This window comes from Gopherus evgoodei, chromosome 1 (assembly GCF_007399415.2).
Source record: "Gopherus evgoodei ecotype Sinaloan lineage chromosome 1, rGopEvg1_v1.p, whole genome shotgun sequence".
NCBI classification, from domain to species: domain Eukaryota; kingdom Metazoa; phylum Chordata; order Testudines; family Testudinidae; genus Gopherus; species Gopherus evgoodei.
In genome coordinates this window covers 304,935,116-304,957,750 of record NC_044322.1, presented here as the reverse complement: position 1 = coordinate 304,957,750, position 22,635 = coordinate 304,935,116, and the positions used below count along the sequence as shown (strand labels likewise).

At 38.0% G+C, this 22,635-nt stretch overlaps 1 protein-coding gene across 5 annotated transcripts in view; it reads left to right on the top strand.

Moving 5' to 3' along the window:
* USP15 (ubiquitin specific peptidase 15) overlaps positions 1-19,990 on the top strand; it is a 132,517-nt gene extending 112,527 nt beyond the window's left edge. For 3 of the 5 annotated variants that reach the window (XM_030548865.1, XM_030548863.1, XM_030548867.1), the window contains 11 exons: positions 3,584-3,667; positions 3,771-3,865; positions 5,679-5,870; positions 6,823-6,938; positions 7,935-8,210; positions 8,590-8,660; positions 9,023-9,138; positions 11,882-12,031; positions 13,010-13,113; positions 13,845-13,933; positions 18,090-19,990. In XM_030548865.1, the coding sequence (XP_030404725.1) occupies positions 3,584-3,667; positions 3,771-3,865; positions 5,679-5,870; positions 6,823-6,938; positions 7,935-8,210; positions 8,590-8,660; positions 9,023-9,138; positions 11,882-12,031; positions 13,010-13,113; positions 13,845-13,933; positions 18,090-18,275 (1,479 nt within the window). In that variant the 3' untranslated portion in view covers positions 18,276-19,990. Of the gene's footprint in view, positions 1-3,583; positions 3,668-3,770; positions 3,866-5,678; positions 5,871-6,822; positions 6,939-7,934; positions 8,211-8,589; positions 8,661-9,006; positions 9,139-11,881; positions 12,032-13,009; positions 13,114-13,844; positions 13,934-18,089 lie in introns of those variants that run through there. The other 2 variants (XR_003998506.1, XM_030548866.1) reach the window with 2 other exon arrangements.
* Positions 19,991-22,635: the final 2,645 nt, after the last annotated feature.

Below are 22,635 nucleotides of genomic sequence, written 5' to 3'. Positions count from 1 at the left end.
CTCGTGCATCTTCCTCTTTTTTTTTTCTGCTGGGACTCCTGGCCCTTTCTCTTGTCTGCTCTTTCATTCTCCATGCTATCAGCTATATTGTCTCCCCAGGCCCTCTGTTCATGGTCCAGTGCAGCTCACTTGCAGAAGCTCACTGATCGTGAATCTACTAGAATTCTTTGAGGGTGTCCAAAAGCATGAGGACAAGTGATCCAATGGATATAGTGTACTTAGATTTTTAGAAAGCCTTTGACAAGGTCCCTCCCAAAGGCTCTTAAGCAAAGTAAGCTTTCATGGGATAAGAGGGAAGGTCCTCTCATGGATTGTTAACTGGTTAAAAGAAAGGAAACAAAGGGTAGGAATAAAAGGTCAGTTCTCAGAATAGAGAAAGGTGAATAGTGGTGTCCCCTGGGTGTCTGTACTGAGATCCATCCTATTCAACATATTCATAAATCATCTGGAAAAAGGGGTAAACAGTGAGGTGGCAAAATTTGCAGATGATACAAAGCTACTCAAGATAGTTAAGTCCAAAGCAGACTGCGAAGAGTTACCAAGGGGTCTCACAAAACTGGGTGGCTGAGCAACAAAATGGTAGGTGGAATTCAATGTTGATAAATGTGAAGTAACGCACTTTGGAAAACATAATCCCAACTATACATATAAAATGGTGTCTAAATTAGCTGTTACAACTCAAGAAAGAGATCTTGCAGTTAAGTTGATAGTTCTCTGAAAACATCCACTCAATATGCAGCGGCATGTCAATAAAGCTAACAGAATATTGGGAATCATTAAGAAAGAGATAGATAATACAACAAAATATCATATTGCCCTACATAAATCCATGGTATGCCGACATCTTGACTACTGTGTGCAGATGTGGTCGCCCTATTTCAAAGATATATTAGAATTGGAAAAAGTTCAGAAAAGGACAACAAAAATGATTAGGGAGATAGAATAACTTTTGTATGAGGCGAGATTAATAAGACTGGTACTTTTCAGCTTGGAAAAGACGACTAAGGGGGGATATGATAGAGGTCTATAAAATCATGATGGGTGTGGAGAAAGTAAATAAGGAAGTGTTATTTTACTCTCATAATACAAGAACTTGGGATCACCAAATGAAATTAATGGGTGGCAGGTTTAAAACAAACAGAAGTATTTCTTCACACAATGCACAGTCAACCTGTGGAACTCTTTGCCAGAGGATGTTGTGAAGGCCAAGACTATAAGAGAGTTCAAAAAAGAACTAGATAAATTCATGGAGGATAGGTCCATCAATGGTTATTAGCCAGGATGGGCAGGGATAGTGTCCCTAGCTTCTGTTTGCCAGAAGCTGGGAATGGGCGACAGCAGATGGATCACTTGATTACTTATTCTGCTCATTTCCTCTGAAGCACATTTTAGCACGGCTGTTGCAGGAAAAAATGAAATGTTGGCCCCTGATGCCACGGGTACAAATACAGGGCAATGGCACTGAGTACAGGCACTTTTTTCAAAAGGCAGTGGTGATTTTAGCTGATATCTCACTTCTGAGGGTAACAAAGGCACAGAGAGCACAGCTGCTGCTGGCATCCCAAAGCTGCCAGACCTGTAAGCCACTAGCCTGTTTACTATAGTGATGTCTGCCGAACTCATTGCGGACTGGTGTGGGAAAATGGCCTACTGCAGAAGAAGAAATAAGGCTGCCATCTCTAGAAACCTTCGGGGGAGGATTGCTGCATATCTCCATGAAAGTTTCATCAGGCGCTCTCAGGAGGATACAATGGAAATTCCTGTGTACATGAACAAAATTGCTCTGCATGTCCCCCCAACCCTACCCTACTGTGATATGAAAAGCAGATAACACTATTTCTATTTGTTACACCACTATCGTTTCTCATACAAGTAAAACAATGAAAAATCGATACCTGTGTCCTATTAACTTAAGAGTTGGGCACTTCTTTACATTTAAACATTGTAAAGAAAAATGCATACACGCACTGACACAGGATTCATTCCCCTTCAGCGGGCTCATCCATGCATAGCTGTTGGGACTATCTAGGCTGTGGTGGAGTCTTGAATAGGTCCTGGCTTGTGGCATAGCTGGACACCCTCACCTCTCACTGGGTTCCCATCCTGTCCACTGCAAAGGTCCCTGTCCAGGCTCCTCCTAGGTGTCCACAGTGTCTCATGCTGCACTGTTACTGATCCCTTTCGTATCCCTTCTCCTGCATCCCCTGTGCAATCTGATTGTAGATGTCCATGTTCGTATGACTTGTCTGTAGTGGTTCGTGCACAGCTTCTCCCAGCAGGCATAGGAGATCCAATATCTCCCATCTCTCTAGGCAGGAGCACGTCTAGTACATAGAGCTGATGTGGTCGGTTAGACAGCTGCACACAAGGGAGAGCTGCTAGGTGTGCTTGCCAAGGTGGGCAGTCAGGAAAAGGCATTTCAGAAATACACAGGAGTTTTAAAGAGGGTTGTTTTCTGGTCTCTGACAGTTCTGGGGCAGTGGAATTCACAAGTGCGACCAGTCACTGTTGCAGGGAAAAGCATTGTTGAACAGCTGCTGGAGAACTGTTAAGAGTTGACATAGGTCATGCGGTGTCTGCACTTACACTCCGTTGAACTTAGTAGGTCAACTACACGTTAATGGAGTCCCTAGCCTCTCTTTGCCAGAAAATAGGAATAGGCGACAGGGAATGGATCACTTGATTACCTGTTCTGTTCATTCCCTCTTGGACACCTGGCATTGCCCACTGTTAGAAGACAGGATAGTGGGCTACATGGACCTATGGTCTGAGCCAGTACGATCGTTCTTATGACTATGGCTCCAGGGCCGGCTCTAGGCACCAGCGCTCCAAGCAGGTGCTTGGGGTGGCACTTTCCAAGGTGTGGCATTCCTGCTCCTTTTTTTTTTTGCTTGGGGTGCAAAAAGCCGGGAGCCGGCCCTGAGCAGAGGTGAGCTGCGGCAGTGGGGGACACGGGGAGGGCCGCAGGAAGTATTCTGGGGTGGGAGGAGGCAGAGGAACTGTTCCCACCCCAGCTCACCTCCGCTCCACTGCTCCACTTGGAGCCGGCCCTGTATGGATCAGAGTCCTTTGGGGAGGTGGTTTAACTGTGTCACCAAAACAGGCTGCTTGTGTTTGCCAGAGACAAATTTGAGTGTAGACTCATGCATAAATAGGTCAAGGCAAGGCAGATTACTTTGACCTAACTTTGTAGTATGGACCAGGCCTAGTCACTTTTGAAAATGGGGTATAGGTGTTTCTAATTATTACCCTGTGTCTAAATACATTGCACTGTTGGGTTTTTGTATAGAAAAGTAGAAGTGGCCTCACATGAAATAACACATTGTAGAGTGTTATATGTAATATTCAATATGTTCACTTTTAGACAGTTAAAACTGTAGATGTCCAAAATATATTTGCAGTAACAAATAAATGTAATGAGTAAATCTGTTACATGGTAGGTTGTAAATTCCATGCACAATGAGAATCTAAATAAGAATTTAAAGACACACACTAAGGGTGTACACAAACTGGATGTATGACAACTTTTCTCAGGCGGCTTCAGTCCTTTAAGAGTGAGAAATTGTCACATTTTGTTTTTTAGTACAAAGTAGTTGTTCCGAAAATTGGAAATATACTGGACCTTTGCACAGCACTTTCAGCTTTGTCTGGTGTTGCTGCAGATAAGGTAAGACATTGCTGAGGAATCATTTATACATAGCCCAATGTTAAATATTTTCATTGTTTTAAACCAATTTAAGAGAGTGACTTAATTTTCTATTTCCTTTTAGATGATAGTTACTGATATATACAATCATAGGTTCCACAGAATATTTGCTATGGATGAAAATTTGGGTAGTATTATGGAACGCGATGACATCTATGTGTAAGTTCAAATAATCTCTTTTTATTGTCAGGAAATACTTTCATATTAAGTAGGGATGTCGATTAATTCCAGCTAACTCATGTGATTAACTAAAAAAAATTAATTGTGATTAATCACAGTTTTAATCTCACTGTTAAACAATAGAATTGAAATGCATTATATATTTTGAATGTTTTTCTACATTTTCAAATATATTGATTTCAGTTGCAACACTGAATACAAAGTATACAGTGCTTACTTTATATTATTTTTATTACAAATATTTGCACTGTACAAATGATAAACAAAAGAAATAGTATTTCTGTAGAGATTGTAGTGCAATCTCTTTATTGTGAAAGTGCAATTTACAAATATAGATATTTTTTGTTACATAACTGCACTCTGAAACAAGAGTGTAAAACTTTAGCGTCTGCAAGTCCACTCACTTCTACTTCTTATTAAGTCCAATCGCTAAGGCAAACTAGTTTGTTTACATTTACAGGAGATAATGCTGCCCACTTCTTATTTACAATGTCAGCTGAAAGTGAGAAAAGGTGTTTGCGTGGTGTTTTTGTAGCCGACAAGGTATTTATGTGCCAGATATCCTAAGCAGTCATATGCCCCTTCATGCCACCATTCCAGAGGATGTGCTTCCATGCTGATGATGCTCGTTAAAAAAAAAAAATGCATTAATTACATTTGTGACTGAACTCCTTGGGTGAGAATTGTATGTATCCTAATCTGTTTTACCTGAATTCTGCCATATATTTCATGTTGTAGCAGTCTCGGATGATGACCCAGCACACGTTCATTTTAAAAACACATCACCGCAGATTTGACATAATGCAAAGAAGGTATCAATGTGAGATTTCTAAAGATAGCTATAGCACGCGACCTAAGGTTTAAGAATCTGAAGTGCCTTCCAAAATCTGAGAGGGACAAGGTGTGGAGCATGCTATCAGAAGAGTTAAAAGAGCAACATTGATATGTCTGATATGGAAACTACAGAACCCAAACCACCAAAACAGAAAATCAGCCTTCTGCTGGTAGCATCTGATTCTCATGATGAAAATGAACATGCATCAGTCCACACTGCTTTGGATTATTAGTGAGCAAAACCCGTCATCAGCATGTACATGTGCTCTGGAATGGTGGCCGAAGCATGAAGGGGCATATGAATGTTTAGCATATCTGGCAGGTAAATACCTTGCAATGCCGGCTACAAAAATGCCACGTGAATGCCTGTTCCAAATTTCAGGTGACATTGCAAACAAGAAGCGGGCAGCATTATCTCCTCCAGTGTAAACAAACTTGTTTCTCTTAGTGATTGGCTGAACAAGAGGTAGGATTGAGTGGACTCATAGGCTCTAACATTTTCCATTGTTTTATTTTTGAATGCAATTTTTTTTTTTGTTCATAATTCTTCTTTGGTAAGTTCAATTTTCATGATAGAGATTCCACTACAGTGTTTGTATTGAGTGAACTGAAAAGTACTATTTCTTTTGTTTTTTACAGTGCAGATATTTGTGATAAAAATAAAGCGAGCACTATACACTTTGTATTGTATTGTAATTGAAATCAGTATATTAGAAAATGTAGAAAACTTCCAAAAATATTTAAATAAATGATATTCTATTATAGTTTTAATTGTTTGTTTACATGATTAATCACGATTCTTTTTTTAATTGCTTGACAGCTCAAATATTAAGTATAAATTTATGTGGAGTTGGGTTTAGTTTCAGCTAAATAAATTAATTGTATAGAAGAAACATGCAATAAACAGAAGTCTTGGTTTTCTGTCAGATTCTTCTCACCTACTTCTCTATTTTTTAAGATTTGAAATCGCTATCAACAGAACAGAGGATACAGAGCAAGTCATAATTCCTGTTTGTTTAAGAGAAAAGTATAGACACACCAGTTACAGCCACCATAGTGGTTCTTCGCTGTTTGGTCAACCTTTTCTTATAACAGTGCCTAGAAACAATACTGAAGATAAACTGTATAACCTTCTGCTGTTGAGAATGTGGTAAGAATATTACTTGAAAAAACAGTTCAATGTCAATAACAGTAATAATCAGGCTCTGTAGATGATTGCTTTTTATATGCATTGTTAGGGAATCTGATTAGATTTTCACAGGCAGTTATATTTGTTTTCTGTCAAGACTATATTTTAAGTTTTTAACCTCTTGAGAGCCAGACTAGACCTGGTTTTAGTTTGATTTTTGATGGCATTTACAGCATCGAAAAATGATGTCATGTTTGAAGGAGGGTAGTTATATTTGGGAGAGAAAAGGGTTTTTTTGGTTTTGGGTTTGTTTGTGAGGGGAAGGGACGTTGTTTAATCATGGCAGATAAGGTTTGTCTATATGCGAAAGTTTCAGAATAGCTATACTGGTATAGCTGTCCCCGTGGAGAGACTTATTCTGGAATAGGAACGTCCACACAGGAAGTTATACCAGTAGGTGGATGAGGTAATATCTTTTATTGGACCAACTTCTGTTAGTGAGAGAAACAAGCTTTTGAGCTTATACAAAACTCTTCTTCAGGTATAATTATGTCAGTTTAAATTCACACCTTATCTTATACTGGTATAACTTTCTCTTGTAGACACGTCTTCATAGGTCTTGTACAAGGTGTGCAAAATGTTTTCATCTCTGACCAGTTATACAGACAATACGGTTGGGTTACTAAATAAAACAGAAACTAATATAGAGCAAAAGAGGTCACACACAAAAAAATAACTATAGAAAAAGCAAAAAGAAATGTGCTTCAGAAACAGTTTATTGCAGCAATTGATATGAGTTATCTTTATTCATTTAGCATAACTGTGGCTCATTGCAGGAATACAGTACGTTGTAAGAGCATTTACACTACCTACTGTATTTTCAGTGCTCTTACACTTTACAAGCAAATACTCATCTTAAACAAAACCCAGTGGTATACAAATGCGCATTATTATTTTCAATTGTTTATTTTAGCCGATATGTGAAAACATGTACTGAAAGTGAAGACACTGAAGGATCCCTGCACTGCTGTAAGGACCATGGTATCAATGGTAATGGCCCAAATGGAATACACGAAGAAGGATCTCCAAGTAAGGCTTGAATAGTTACATTTGTTTAATATTTTGCATTCAGTGTAAGAGCCATACTTTAATGCTTTTCTGCCCAATTACTATAATTCTCCCTTTTTCCTCTTTATTCTAACCACCCCCCTCAAAGCCACCACATTAAGTCTGTGTCGCTGCAGGCAAGCTTAAGTGTTAAAAACTGATGCGAGTGTTCATTGCAGCACTTCCAGTTCTCACTTAGCCAGCTTTGACTCCCTGGGTGTCAGGATAACGCATCGCTACTAGACCATCAGACTAGCCCCCAAATTTGTGTTTTAAAATTGGCAATTTTGAGGCTTAAAAGCCTTGATATTTAAACTTCCTTTTGAGTGGTATAGCTACTTCAGGCTTCAAAGTTACTAAACTCAGCAGGACTGTTATTTTTCTTCTTTTAACTTGTAAAGAAATTTGTTCACCAGACAGTAATTGCAAGGAACGTAGCAGAATTAGAGTGGCAATGACCTGTTAGCTAGGAGTTAAACTCTAAAAAATGTGGTATCAGGTTTCCTTTTGCTGGTTGGACTCTTAGCATGTTCACAGACATCTGGGCTCAAAAGAAGAAAATATTTTTGTCATAAATATCTAGAGAGAGAGTTTAGTTGAACATTCCAGTGTATGTGCTGAAAGTATGAGGAAAGTGAAAAGAGGAGTGTGTGAGAACACTGGCTGAATGGGGAAACATTAAAATGAAATTTAAAATGGCAGTGTATATGTAAAGTTGTGTATAGAGTGAAGATGAGTCCTTTCCAGTTTGTAATAAACTGTCTTCAACTCTGGTATATGTGGAAGGAGACCATATGAGGTATTTACGAGAAAATCAAAAAGCCACAAGTCCTGTGGAGTGTAACAAACATCTTGCTGGTTCTCCTAATTTCAATAACAATTCAAAATTTTATAGTAGGAGTTAAAATGCGGCACCTTAACATGCTGCCTCAGTGGAATGCATTGTCAGATATGTTGAATTACGCCCTATTTCGTTAGGTGAAATGGAGACAGATGAACAAGATGACGAATCCAGCCAGGATCAGGAACTTCCTTCAGAGAATGAAAACAGCCAATCAGAAGACTCAGTTGGAGGAGACAATGATTCTGAAAATGGATTGTGTACTGAGGAAACTTGCAAAGGTCAACTACTTACGGGACACAAAAAACGATTGTTTACATTCCAGTTCAACAATTTTGGTAGTACTGACACCAACTATATCAAAGATGATACCAGACATATTAGATTTGATGATAGGCAACTTAGGCTTGATGGTAAGTCATTGGGGCTGGGTTTGGTTAAATTTGATCACAATGCTTTTTGTGTTTCTGGTACCACTTTCCTTTAACAGCTGCACCTTCTATTTTCCCAGTACATACATATATGTATCTATGTGCTTATAGTCTGTCTTCAGGAAAATATGTACATCATCTCTTGTTCGAGGCAATGAACATTGTTCAGCTTGACATTGCAAGCTGTTGATTTTTAGAAATACATAACTTTCACACATTTTAATGAAACCAAATTTTGGATTTTCTTAAACTTGTACCAACAGTTATTTTAGTTTATTTTGGTTAGTAATCGGTACAAATTAAACATACACTTTCAGATAATAAATGTATTTTTGAGGGGAACATGTGTTTTCCTTCTTAGAAAGATCTTTCCTTGCTTTGGATTGGGATCCTGAAATGAAAAAAAGATACTTTGATGATAATGCAGCAGAGGTAAGTCATTTATTTTGCACTCCTTTTTCATCAATTACTAAACTTTTGTGGTTTAATGCACTATTTATGATAAGTATAGATTTCTAGAAATATTTCAAAGAAAGAGTAGAGAGATATAGTGCATTTTGTAATAAACTAAATACTGTACCATAAAAGAAACCTTTAAAAAAAACCAACCACCTTATATCTACAATTTAGGTGATCTGAGGCTTACTAATTTAGAAAAAATAAATCACATTTGAACACATTCTGAGCAGTTCTCCATATTTAGGAGCTTGTAGGTACTGTTCATAGTAAGACGATATCACTAAAATGAGTTTTGTTTCATTTGTTCTCTTAACTCAAGAAATACTTCTCTTTAGGATTTTGAAAAACATGAAAGTGTGGAATATAAACCTCCAAAAAGGCCCTTTGTGAAATTAAAAGAGTGCATTGAACTATTTACAACAAAGGAGAAACTAGGTGCTGAAGATCCATGGTAAGAGCAAAAATGAAACTTGATGTGCTGAACTAGTTCTGTAAACAGTGTTTCAAACTTTGTCCATGGAGCACTTGCTGATGAGGTGCAGATTGGTCACATGGTACTTGCAGTCCTTATTTCCATGTGCTAAACTGCATGAAAACACAGTTAAAGATACATTAAATATTTTCTTTACTACGTAAGCAATTGCTGTAACTGCTACTGGTATGTTATATGATTGCATATGGGAAGGGATACAATCCATTCTAGCATGAATAGGAGGGGAGCTGGTCTGCATTATGAAACAATTCGAGAACCACTCCTGTATGGATTTGTACTGAAGTGATTAGAATGAGTATGGTTCTAGCTGAGATTGAAAAGTTCGTCTACGTGTAGTGTTCTAGACAAACACTTTGTGTTTATATTTATATATGAAAAGCTTTGTTCACTTAAAAATTTCCATTAGCATGAGAGATTCTACTTGTTCTAGTGATGTCTCTGCAACTGGTAGAATATTTCAGACCAGTTGGACTTTTTAAATGTGCCAGCTGAGTATATTAGGTGTAGCATTGTTGAATTTTCAAACCAACGTATATATTATAAACTGCTGTTCTTCTACAAGGGGACATCTGAATATTCTCAGTTGAGATGTTCCCTCAGTACCAGTGAGCTTTGGGGATCTTTTAGAAAGCAATGCCCATTGGAACCTCATGAGAGCCTCTTCACAGCATCAGATGTTCAAGAGGCTCTGCAGGTGGACACCTAATTCCTTCCTTCCTTCCTTCCTTCCTTCCTTTCTGCAGCTAGCTTCACTCTGTAAGCAGAGAACCTTCCTTATTTTTTTTTTAACCCAAAATCTCCTGTTAGCTTGTTGTTGTAGTTTGGATTGTGTTCAGGTATAGTTTCTAGATCAATGTGCAGTTTGAATTCCGGGCAGACTCTGTTCCAGGGCATCCTGTCCAATTCGGAAGATCCAGATGAGAGGGGGGAGAAAAAAAAACATTTTAAAGCAGTCTATTTGACACCCCTCCACCTTCTTGGAATCAAATATACATAATTGCTGCCTGACCTGCCGCACGTACGACTATTTTCCAGTTTGTAGCTCAGCATGTAAAGCCTTTACAGCTCAAACTAAGGAGGACAGGCACTCTCTCTGTTTTAGGACTTTCTCACAGTGGTGGCCTTACACATCAGACCCTGGGATCTGTCCTTTGGTCGGGACTTGTCCCGGACCCATGCAGGGACAAGAATAGATTTTCACTGGATTTGAAGCAGTCCGAAGTGAGGGGAAATAAGCTTTTGGTGCTCTGATCCTCAGTTTCATCATAAAATATCAGAGTTGGAAGGGACCTCAGGAGGTCATCTAGTTCAATCCCCTGCTCAAAGCAGGACCAATCTCCAACTAAATTATCCCAGCCAGTGCTTTGTCAAGCTGGGCCTTAAAAACCTCTAAGGAAGAAGATTCCACCATCTCCCTAGGTAACCCATTCCAGTGCTTCACCACCCTCCTAGTCAAAAAGTATTTCCTGATATCCATTAAGAGGGCTTTGAGGTTTTTAATTGGATAAAATTAAAATTACCTGAACTTCTTTTGTATCTTTTGGAGAGCAGTGTAAGAAGAATGTCATTTCCACTTCGAACCTATCAAAATGCACCTGTGTTGATTGTGTGATTTTTTTTTCTCTTTCCCTGTTTTGTCTGGGAAGTTGGTCCACTTGTTTTTGTTTAAGCTAGATTGTATTTTTAATGTATATCAAAGGCACCCAGAGCGTTTTTAAACATTTCCTAGAAATCTAAATTAAAAATAAAATTGCCTTTTGGCTTTGGTGTCAGCACCTGGTAGTCTTGGAGCTCAGGCTTGTAGGGCTAAAGCAACATCACTGACCTGCCTCAGCAAGGATTCCATGATAGAAAGATTCAAGACTGTTCTTCCTGGAGTTTTCTTTATGCAGCACCATTCTCTTAACTTGTCATCTTGATATGATATTTGCAGTTCTGCAGTCCTTTCTAATTAGAACTCAGTCTGCCTTCCTTGAAGTTGTGCTGTTACTTACATTTGCCCAAGTGGAAATATGCAGAGGCCACTTCAAAGAAAAGATTATTTTTCATGAGTCTTACCTGCCCACCTTCCCTACGTCCTTGGAATTGTATTCTCTCAAAGATTCAGTAGGAGGAACCAAGGCAGCTAGGGATTGCACAGCCTCTTATCTCTGTTACAAATGTTCACTTCTGTTAGTGGGAACTTTTGTGGTTCCAGTGGTCACTGCATTTCTTGAATGCATTAAGTTCAAGGCAGTGCGGTGGGAGCATATCCCACACGTGTGGATGGGAGAAGTGACACTTGAAGAACCTCCGTTACTGGTAAGGAACCTCTTTCTTTCCAGATGCTCATAACTTGCTGAAATTTTCTATATTCCTTCAGCTTCTTTTGAGTTCAGAAGGTTTTTCTGCTTTAAAAAAAATCTATAAAGACTAGCACTGAGGCATATTGTATAGTATCTTTGCAATTTGACTTTTGTCCTTTACATTTATATTTCAAATATCAAAAATAAGTCTTGATCCCTGGAAGGAGCTGAGCACCTACAACTCACATTAATTTCTAGCAAGTTATCTTTCACATTCAGGCCATTAAACAGTGCACTGGTTTTATGTGTGTAAGCCTTTACACATTCAGCGTCCAACCTGGTATATCTTTCTTGTTGGGGATGCACTTTAATGCCTGCACTCTTTATGAATGCTAAAGTGACTGTCTTTCTTTCAGGTATTGTCCAAACTGTAAAGAACATCAGCAAGCAACCAAAAAGTTAGATTTGTGGTCACTGCCCCCAGTACTGGTTGTACATCTAAAGCGCTTTTCTTACAGTAGATATATGAGGGACAAGCTGGATACACTGGTTGGTTTTCCAATAAAGTAAGAAAAATTTTGAATTGAAATATTTAACTCTTACCCTTCACATTTCTAATATGCCTAATGTTTTGAGATTAAATTAAATACAGGTTTTAATTAACATTTATATTCAGTGGGTTCATGCATAATTTGCAAAATATATTAGTTTAAATTTACAGATCAAATCAGCACTAATGGGGAAAAAGCAGTCAGAAGACGTAGAAAATGTAGGCTGTGGGAGGGAGGACTGAGCAGGGCCGGCGCTTCCATTTAGGTGACCTAGGCGGTTGCCTAGGGCGCCAGGATTTGGGAGGGTGGCAATTCGGCGGTGGAAGGTCCTTCTGCACTCTAGGTCATCAGCGGCAATTGTGCAGCGGGTCCTTCACTTGCTCCGGGACCTGCTGCCGAATTACCCTGAAGACTGGGATCCTGGAAGGATCCTGTCCCCACCCCCCCGCCGCAGAATTGCCACCAATGACCAGGAGCGTGGAAGGATCCCCGCCTAGGGCACCAAAAGCCCTGGCGCCGCTCCTGGGACTGAGTAACACGAAACAAGTAAAATATTCAGATAAGTGTGAAAAATAATTCACTGAGTGGCATTGGCAAAGGACTCTGGAAAGAGATGTTTGACTTTGACAGTTACAGGTTAATATATGTTAAGATACTGTATACAGGCAGTTGAGTAAATTAGAAGCCAGGATAAGTGTTTGTTTGAAGCTAACTTATGTTTAAATTCTTTTTATGTAAATTTGACAATAGAAGGGTGTGTGTGTACAACCTCTGATGCCACACCTGTTGTGTTAGATCAGAAGAGAGAGAATGTGTGCACTCCCAACATTTCCAGTGTTGTCAGTTGTGTTTTCCCATATATGAGGCTTTGTGCCACAGTTTAGCTCCAGTAGGATATGTGTTAAAATAAAAGGGCCCGAAGACAACGCTCAAATGTTAAGCAACAGTTGGAAAAAAAAAACATTAACATAATGTGAGCTTTTCTTTAAACAGTGACTTGGATATGTCAGAGTTCCTTATTAATCCAAATGCAGGGCCTTGCCGCTATAATTTGATTGCTGTGTCCAACCACTATGGAGGAATGGGAGGAGGGCATTGTAAGTTAATTTTGAACACCATCATTTTACATATTAACTTTCTGTTCTGTTTTATTTTGACTGTTTATTAGCACTAAAATTGACTCCTATTAATCAGCTGTGTTTTTTAAAAATGGCCAAAGGGCAAAAATAAATAACTAACTAAATACTCATGTCATTTAATTCTGTTACGTGAAATGTATACAGTAGTTGAATACAAATATCTATTTGAGATGAGCTTTCAAGAACAATATTAAGTTCTTTTGCACTTTGTGTTGGCTGAGCCTGTCATGGAAGGGACATACGTATTCTCCAAAAAGCATTACAGGGCTGTAATATCAACTCACTTTGCTTTCGTGGTCTGAGATTTTATGCCTCTCATTCAAAAGGAGGAGAGGAATGAAGAGTTGGGTAAAAGCCTCTAAGAACCTTTATTCTGGCTGACTGCCCTTTCCATTAAACACTCTTTTAAAAAGGTGAAAGCCAAATTGGCATATGCTTTTCTTGCTGATAGTAGGGTGAAAAAATACCTAAACCTGGAATACTTGGATCAACATAATGAAAAAGAAAAAGGCTGGTTACAAGTATGAATCTTATAGCTATGATATGGCTACTGTTAATAAGTTTATACTATATTATCTATACTAAGATTCAAAAGTCATATGTTTGATGAGGACCAGCTTGGATTCTTTATACTTTTATTTTTCTCAGTTGCCAGAGTTCTTAGTTAACATGCTTCTTTTGGGTCCTAGATACTGCTTTTGCAAAAAATAAAGATGATGGAAAATGGTACTACTTCGATGACAGTAGTGTATCAACTGCATCTGAGGACCAAATAGTGGCAAGTATCCTTGTTTTTCTGAAATTACGGCTATTGTTTCTTATCTGGGAGGAGAAAAGTATAAATCTTCAAAACCTGAAAACTAATTTGTAGTTTAACTTTGGTAGCCTTTTGATTTGTTTAAGGGACAATGCAAATACACAACAGTGTTTGTTTACATTCCAAAACCCAGCAGATTTCAGAAGAAGTTTGAGGACTGTTTGCATGTTTATTATATTTTAAGCATAGCAAGAGCTATCTTCCTATCTTAAGGTAATGGTTCAAACTCTTGCTTAGCAAACTTTGCCCTGTTTATTAAATTCTATTTAAAAAAAAAAAAAACTAGCAAGCCAGAGCTCACTCCTCTTGTGAGAAAGCAATTGCAAAGAAGGAAAAAAAGGACATATATCTAATAGAAATTAACGCAAGGGTGGGAGGGAACACCATTGAAACCTTAAAGGGATTTTGAAAAATGTTTAGATATTATGTTGCATTTATACTACGGCTGTCGTTTAATTGCAGTTAACTCGTGCAGTTAATTTTTTTAAGTTTTAATCGCTCTGTTAAACAATAGAATACCAATAGAAATATTTTTGGAGGTTTTTCTACATTTTCAAATATATTGATTTCAGTTACAACACAGAATATAAAAGTGTACAGTGCTCACTTTATATTATATTTATTACAAATATTTGCACTGTAAAAATGATAAACTAAAGAAATAGTATTTTGCAGTTCACCTCATACAAGTACTGTGGTGCAATCTCTTTGTTGTGAAAGTGCAACTTAAAAATGTCGGGTTTTTTTGTTACATAACTGCACTCAAAAACAAAACAATGTAAAACTTTAGTGCAGCAGTTCTCAAACTGTAGGTCGGGACCCCATTTTAACGGGGTGGTCAAGGCTGGCTTAGATTTTCTGGGGCCCAGTGCGAAAGCCAAAGCCTGGGGCCAAGCTGAAGCCCAAGATCCGCTGCCTGGGTTAAAGCCCAATGCTTGGGGCTGAAGACCTTGTGCTCAGGCTTCAGTCCCACTCCTGGGGTCATGTAGTAATTTTTGATGTTAGAAGGGGGTCATGGTGCAATGAAGTTTGAGAACCCCTGCTGTAGAGCTTGCAAGTCCACTCAGTCCTACTTCTTGTTCAGCCAATCGCTAAGAGAAACAAGTTTGTTTACATTTGCAGGAGATAATGCTACCCGCCTCTTGTTTACAATGTCACTTGAAAGTGAGAACAGGTGTTCCCACGGCACTTTTGTAGCCGGCTTGCAAGATATTTATGTTCTAGATATGCTGAACATTTGTATGCCTCTTCATGCTTCAGCCACCATTTCAGAGAACGTTTCCATGCTGATGACGCTCATTAAAAAATAATGTGTTAATCACATTTGTGACTGAACTCCTTAGGGGAGAGGTGTATATCTCCTGCTCAGTTTTACCCGCATTTTAGCACATATTTCATGTTATAGCAGTCTCAGATGATGACTGAGCATGTTGTTCGTTTTAAGAACACTTTCACTGGAGATCTGACAAAATGCAAAGAAGGTACCAATGTGAGATTTCTAAAAATAGCTACAGCAATCAACTCAAGGTTTAAGAATCTGAAGAGCCTTCCAAAATCTGAAAGATTTCAGAAGTCTTAAAAGAGCAACACTCTTCAGAAACTAAAGAATCCAAACCAGCAAAAAAGAAAATCAACCTTCTGCTAGTGGCATCTGACTCAGATGATGGAAATGAACATGTCAGTCTACACTGCTTTGGATCATTATTGAGCAGAACCCATCATCAGCATGGATGCATGTCCTCTGGAATGGTGGTTGAAACCTGAAGAGACATACGAATCTTTAGCGCATCTGGCACACAAATATCTTGTGATGCTGGCTTCAACAGTGCCATGCAAATGCCTGTTCTCACTTTCAGTTGACATTGTAAATAAGAAGCAGGCAGCAATATCTCCTGCACATGTAAACAAACTTGTGCGAGTGATTGGCTGAACAAGAAGTAGGACTGAGTGGACTTGTAGGGTCTAAAGTTTTGACATTGTTTTATTTTTGAATGCAATTATTTTTGTACATAATAGAGATTGCACTACAGTACTTGTATTAAGTCAATTGAAAAATACTATTTTTTTACAGTGCAAATATTTATAATAAAAAATAAATATGAAGTGAGCACTGTACACTTTGTATTCTGTGTTGAAATTGAAATCAATATATTTAAAAATGAGCAAAACCTCCAAAAATATTTTAAATAAATGTTGTTCTATTGTTTAACAGCGCGATTAATCATGATTAAGTTTTTTGAATTGCTTGACTACCCTAATTTATACATTATATACATTTACTCTACTTTAAAAACATTTTCCATTAACATGCAGTGTTTTTGTTTCACTAGGACTGTTTTCTTAGCATTTCATATTCTTATCCCATTTAGACCTACAAGGGTAGACATAAGGTTGAACTTAAGATACCAGTCATTTTCCTATCAACAGACTGTGATATCAAATACATGATGATTTACTATAACCTCCACATGGAAAAAGCCGCCCTGAGAAAAAGAACGCTTACTAAAATCCACACATTCATTACTAGACAACAGAGCTAAACAGTACTTGCCAAATGTATTTGTCTGATTTCTCCAAGTTGCTTCTCAATGTGACTGATGCCATTAAACTAAGAGTGTCAGTTTTGACAACACAGAACATTTCTTAACATAATCTGACAATAGTATGGTAAAATCCCTGGAGTTGCCATAAATTTGATTAGACATTTCCTCTGGTGCTTTCTCCATAGATAGGTTTCTTGAGTTCCATTAATCTTGTCCTTGTTTATTTAAGTCACAGCAATTAGGATTTAGTGCTAGAAATTTCAATGGTCTAGCCGTGCAATTCATCATATATATATATATTATATAGTATTGTGATCTCCATCTCCTAAATTCTAGGTTCCTTATGCAAACACTGAAAGTGTTCAAAATTGGCGATGTAGGTGATGCTAAATTTTCTTAAGTTAAAATCCCATTACTTCTTGACCAAAACAACGTGGGATGGGAGAGAATTGACACAGTTGTGTGCAGAGGGGTCATTTTAATGTGTTAAAGAGCTTATTTTTGCATGCCTTTCATTTCTGTCTTGCTTGATAATTCTTCATTTGTTGTATTTGATTTAATGTAGCCGGGGATGGGGGAACTTTGATTCTTTGTTTTGCTGTTATATACTCTCTAGGTGGGTAATCTGTCACCAGCAGTGTGACACTACAGTAGTTTGTCAGAGCAAACTGCAGTGATATAGGGCATATGTTTATACACCTCTACCCCGATGTACCGCGGTCCTCAGGAGCCAAAAAATCTCACCATGTTATAGGTGAGACTGCGTTATATCGGGGTAGGGAGAGGAACTGCTCCCTGCTCCAGCTCGCCTCCGCTTCCTCCCTCCCAGGCTTGCCTTACCAAACAGCTGATTGGCGCAGCAAGCCTGGGAGGGAGGAGAAGCAGAGGCGGAGCAGAGGTGAGCTGGGGCTGGGGGACCACGGGGAGGGCCACAGCAAGTAACAGGCGGGCGCAGAGGAACCGCTTGCAGTAACATGAATTCAGATATAACGAGGTAAAGCATCCCCATCTCCTGGAGCACTGCTTTACCTCATTATATCCGAATTCATGTTATATCGGACCGCATTATATCTGGGTAGAGGTATACTGATAAAGATGGCTTCTTTGTGGCAGTGGAATTTAAGTTAACTAAACTTATTCAAATTTCCTCCCCTACCCACTCAGAAAAATTGTACTGAGCTGTGAATGAATCTTGTTTCCTAGAAAATCCAACACTCCCAACATAAAACAATTACACACTTATAATCATGGGAGGTTAGTAAAGGTAGCACTCAGTGTTAGACACACAAGGTGGGTGAGGTAATATCTTATTGAACCAACTTCTGCTGGTGAGAGACATGAGCTTTCAAGTTTACAGAGAGTCCTCTTCAGGCCAGGTCTACACTGCAGATCTATCTTGGTATAACTACCTTGCTCAGGAGTGTGAAAAATCCAAACCCCAAGTGACATAGTTATTATGGCCTAACCTCCGTGGAGACAACGCTATGTCGATGGGAGAGCTTCTCCCAAAAAGCAAAAGATTTGCCTTTGATGATCATTAAGGTAGTAACAGTTTGTTTTTTCTTGTTTGACAGTCCAAAGCAGCGTATGTGCTCTTCTACCAGAGACAGGACACTATCAGTGGAACTGGGTTTTTCCCTCTTGACCGGGAAACTAAACAAGGTGCTTCAGCTGCCACAGGCATCCCATTAGAGAGTGATGAAGACAGCAATGAGAATGAGAATGATATAGAAAACGAAAATTGTATGCACACTAACTAATAGAAGACCTAGAAGCCATAAAAAGAAAGACTTTCTCACTGGAGATATCTATTGAAAGAATGAAATTGCCCACCAAATTAAAAATAAAATCTGAGATGGGGAATTTCAGATAACAGAATGTAAATCCTTTATTGCATTTTAATATGTGCAGTACTTGAAGAGAAACACAATGAAAACTTAAACAGAAATTGTCTCTAATACATTTACAGTCTTGTATTCACAAGCTATCTATAGGATATCACAAATAAACCCCTTTTAAGTTTTCTGCTGCTGTTTTGATGAATTATGTTTTCTTCATTTGGGATGTGAGTTAATAACTAAAATGTTAAATTTGTGGACTTTGGTCATTTATTTTCTTAGTATTACAAGAATACTACAGTGGAGAGCCTATTTTTGGATGATTTTATTCATGTATATTAGGCTGTCACATGCACTACTATTTAGCTAGTACATGTGGCATAAATATGAGAAGTAGTATTCCTGAAACACCAAATTTTCAAGTTTCTCCCTAGAAATTAATGTTGACCAATTTTAAACTCAATCATGATAGAAGAAAATATCTTGAAAAGGTGTTTTAACCTTTTGTGGTATAGTTAAACATCCAGAATATTATGTTGATCTTATTGCTGCTGTCGAACAGGTTCTGGATTTCATGCTGAATTAACAAACGTTTTTCAATTAAATGTAAGTATCCCCTGTTGCTTGTTGGATCTACTCTGTTGACATTATAATTCCTGTTACCTTGCTTATAAGCCATGCATAACTTTAATCTGGTGTCAGTCCAAAATTTAAAATTGTGCTGTAAGTCCTCCCCCCACTGTGGGAAGTTTGGCAGCTTTCAAACTACTTTGTAATAGGGACAGATTTAATAGTATTCTGTATCCATAGTAATGACTTTGCATCAGGCTTAGATAAAAAATTTTTTTCCACATAACTTGCCTTTAAATTGTGAATGAACAATTGGTTTTAAAGGTAGGTCTGTTAATTTTCTCTGTGTGTTCCTGATGGAATTCACCATAGCCTTACAGCTTATCTCAAAAAGTAACTTATTATAGGAGAATTGGCATTTGCATGTCCAAGAGTCAGAACCTGTACAGTATATAAAGCATACAAACCTTGCATTGGACTTTAGTTAACCATGTTCAAGGATCCAGGATGCCAAAAATAAGTGTGACAGTTTGAAACATTTTTAATTTGCTGCTTTCCCTTTGATCTAGTTGGACGAATGTATTGTTGATTTGTATACAATACTGCCTTTGATAGGAGCTCTTAAGTGTGGGGGCACACTTCACATATCTACTACCTGAAGAATTGCTTTGTGTCCCACTGTTATGAAAAGCAAAAAGTATGATGTTCTTCACTTGAACTAATCAAATACAATAGGTTATAAATTGTGTATTGTAAATAAAAGTTCACTCTGTGAGTGCACATTTTGGTAAATTATTTATTTATGTTAGCATTAAAAAGTTTAAAAAATTGCATTTGACCAGGATATAAATGAGGTATGTTGGACATGGCTTTGCATTATACCTTGATATTAAAGCTGGTGTTTCATCCTGGTATTTTAAAGCTGCTTTCTGAGTTTTTTTTAATGTAAACTAACCTCCTGCATGACAGAGGTTAAAATTTTGTCTGCACTTGAGTTCACTTGGGTTTACATTTGAAATGCGCATGTTTATTTAATACAGATTTCAATAAAGCTATTCAAGGCCTTATTTAGTCTTTCAATTTCTTACTAAAATAAATCTTGCCAAAAGGTTTTGCTTAATGGGTAGATGACCAAATGCTACCAGAACCTACATAATCTTTGGTTACAACATGGTCATTAATGGCTACTCACAATAAGATGCGTGGTATTTCCAGACAACAGGTGGAACATGTGAAGTGACTTGTTTTTTTCTGCCATATGTCTAGCTCCAAGAGGCCCAGGAGGCAGTAAGATAAATTCTTAAAGTTAATGTCACATGATATAAGAGAGCTAAATCACTACATCTATTATAAAGATGGTCACTAAAAATGTAGTGTTTCAACTGTAATAAAGAATAATAAGCACTCAAAAATAAGGTACCATCTTAAGTTTGACATAAGTTTGAGACATAGGAAATGTGGCTCTAATTCTGAACACATGAGAAAAGTTAGTTTCTGAGTTGTAATGTTTGGAAAAATATTTTAAAATATTTTTTAAATGAAATAGTTAAAGCAACCTATTTCTCAGATACTGAGCTTCAAGCTTATGAGAAGAACCTAAATCTGTAGCCCACACTTACTGCCTGCATTGCTGGTGGTAAATTTAAGTTTTTCAGTTGGTTGTAAATTTCAACCTCTCTGATTGAAAATATTGCTTACTTTTTGTGGTGTTTCTAAAGATATTGCTTGTTTTCGACAACATTCCTATAAGTTGCCTCTGACAACTGAAAAAGCCCCATATCGTGATTCTAGTAGTGTGAGAAGTGGGCTTGCTTTCAGGAGACCTAGATTCCCAACTCTGTCACTTTTCTCTCACCCAGTCCTTGTTTGGCATAGCTGGCATTTTTTGGAGTCTTTTTTTCCCTTTGCCTTGAAAAATATTTCTGTGAATATCACCAGTATAGTGGCTATTGAAAAATATGCAACAGTGGCTTCAAAATGTTTTCTTAGGGTGGGACATAGACAGAAATTATTTGATCTCATCTGTTTTGGGCCATGACTAGCTGGACTGCAATACATGTTTCCATATTGGTAGCATATGTGTATCCCTTTCTGCTATGCTGAGCATTCATTAGCCACAGCTCAGCATCAGTCCAGTCCCTTGGACTTTTTGAAGTATTACCATTTCTGTATAGAAGTTTTGTTTGTTCATTTTAAGAGCTAACTTTGGAAACGCTCGTTTTGCTGGCAAACAGGCTGTGGCCAAGTAGAAGGGGTTTCCTGGCAACATAAGCTGTGTTTTGTATGCAGAGGGGCTTGGTCTGCAGCAAGGGAGATTTAGAAGATATTAGGAAAAGATATTAGGAAAAACTTTCTAACTATAAGGGTAGTTAAGCTCTGGAATAGGTTACCCAGGGAGATTGATGACTTCTCAAGGTCCCTTCCAGCCTTACAGCAACTTAAGTATGTTTTTCCAGGAGCACTTTTCCATTTTGTCAAATTGCCATGTCAGTAGTTTAAAAGAATAATTAGAAACAAAATTTTAGTACTTTTGCTTTCAAGGTGGTAATGTATAGGCCTGAAACTCAAAGTTATGCTAAAGGTTTATTAAGACACACATAAAACTTTGTGACATTAGGCTAGGAAAGATCATACAAAATGTTAACAAGCAGATTTTACATTACTTAGAGCGAAAATATATCTAAAGGTGGTAATCTATTTTTGTGAACTTATTTTTGCAACTGCTTAAATACATATGCTTGTAGTCAGGGAGTATTATATTTGCACCACCTGCAAAATGTGGGAAAGGCCCTATGGTTGTACTTGTTCTCTATATAACTCAGATGGAGAAAAAAAGGTTTAAAAAAAAACCTAAAGAGTTCAAGTGGCAACTTGAGTGTTAGAAACAGAACCTGCATCCTCGCTCACAATTTACAAAAAGCAAAAGATAAGATTAATAAGAGTACAGCATACTTTAAAAAAAAAAAGAAGAAAAAGAAAAAACTAGGAACTTAGGAAGGCAAAGAAAGGCGCAAACAGTTACCAAAAAATAGCTGTGGTGTAACAAAGCGGGAAGCTTCCATGAATCATGCTAAATACAGACAGTCAACCTCTTCCAAAAATAGCTAAAATAACTTGTTCTAGATCTTATATGTTCAAATGCTTTGCTATTGACCTTGCTAATTTTAATGCCTTTAGAAACTCCTTCCTTTCTGATATTTCTTTAATAGCTAACCACTGGCTTATTCTTTCTTACTTTCTTTCTTCTCTTTAATTATGCTATCGTAAAGCAGGTTTAAAACAAAAAGTTTTATCCTAAAATTTATAATCAATCTAAATTATAGGATTTAAATCTAACAATGTACTGGTGTCTACACTGAATTGTTTAGTTTGGAGAGCACCCTGGTGACTGAATGCTGCAGCCACCTTTGCTGATGAGCCACCTCCAGCACGACACACACTGGCCTTTTGTCTCCAGAGGCACTGCCCAGAGCCCCTGAGGAGATTGCATGGTGCGGGATGCCGATCCCTGCTGGTAATGCTAGCGCAAAAACACCAAGGCGGCGCATCTCACTGCAATTGGTAACAGCTATTCAGGAGCAACAGCTGGGTGCTGCAGGGAGGGGCTGCTGCTTTGTCCCCCCAGTCTCCGCCCATTCTTTGGAGGCTGTCATGGCCACAAAAAGCTCCACTGGTGGATGCATTTGGGAAATGCTGTTCTAAAATAACTCAA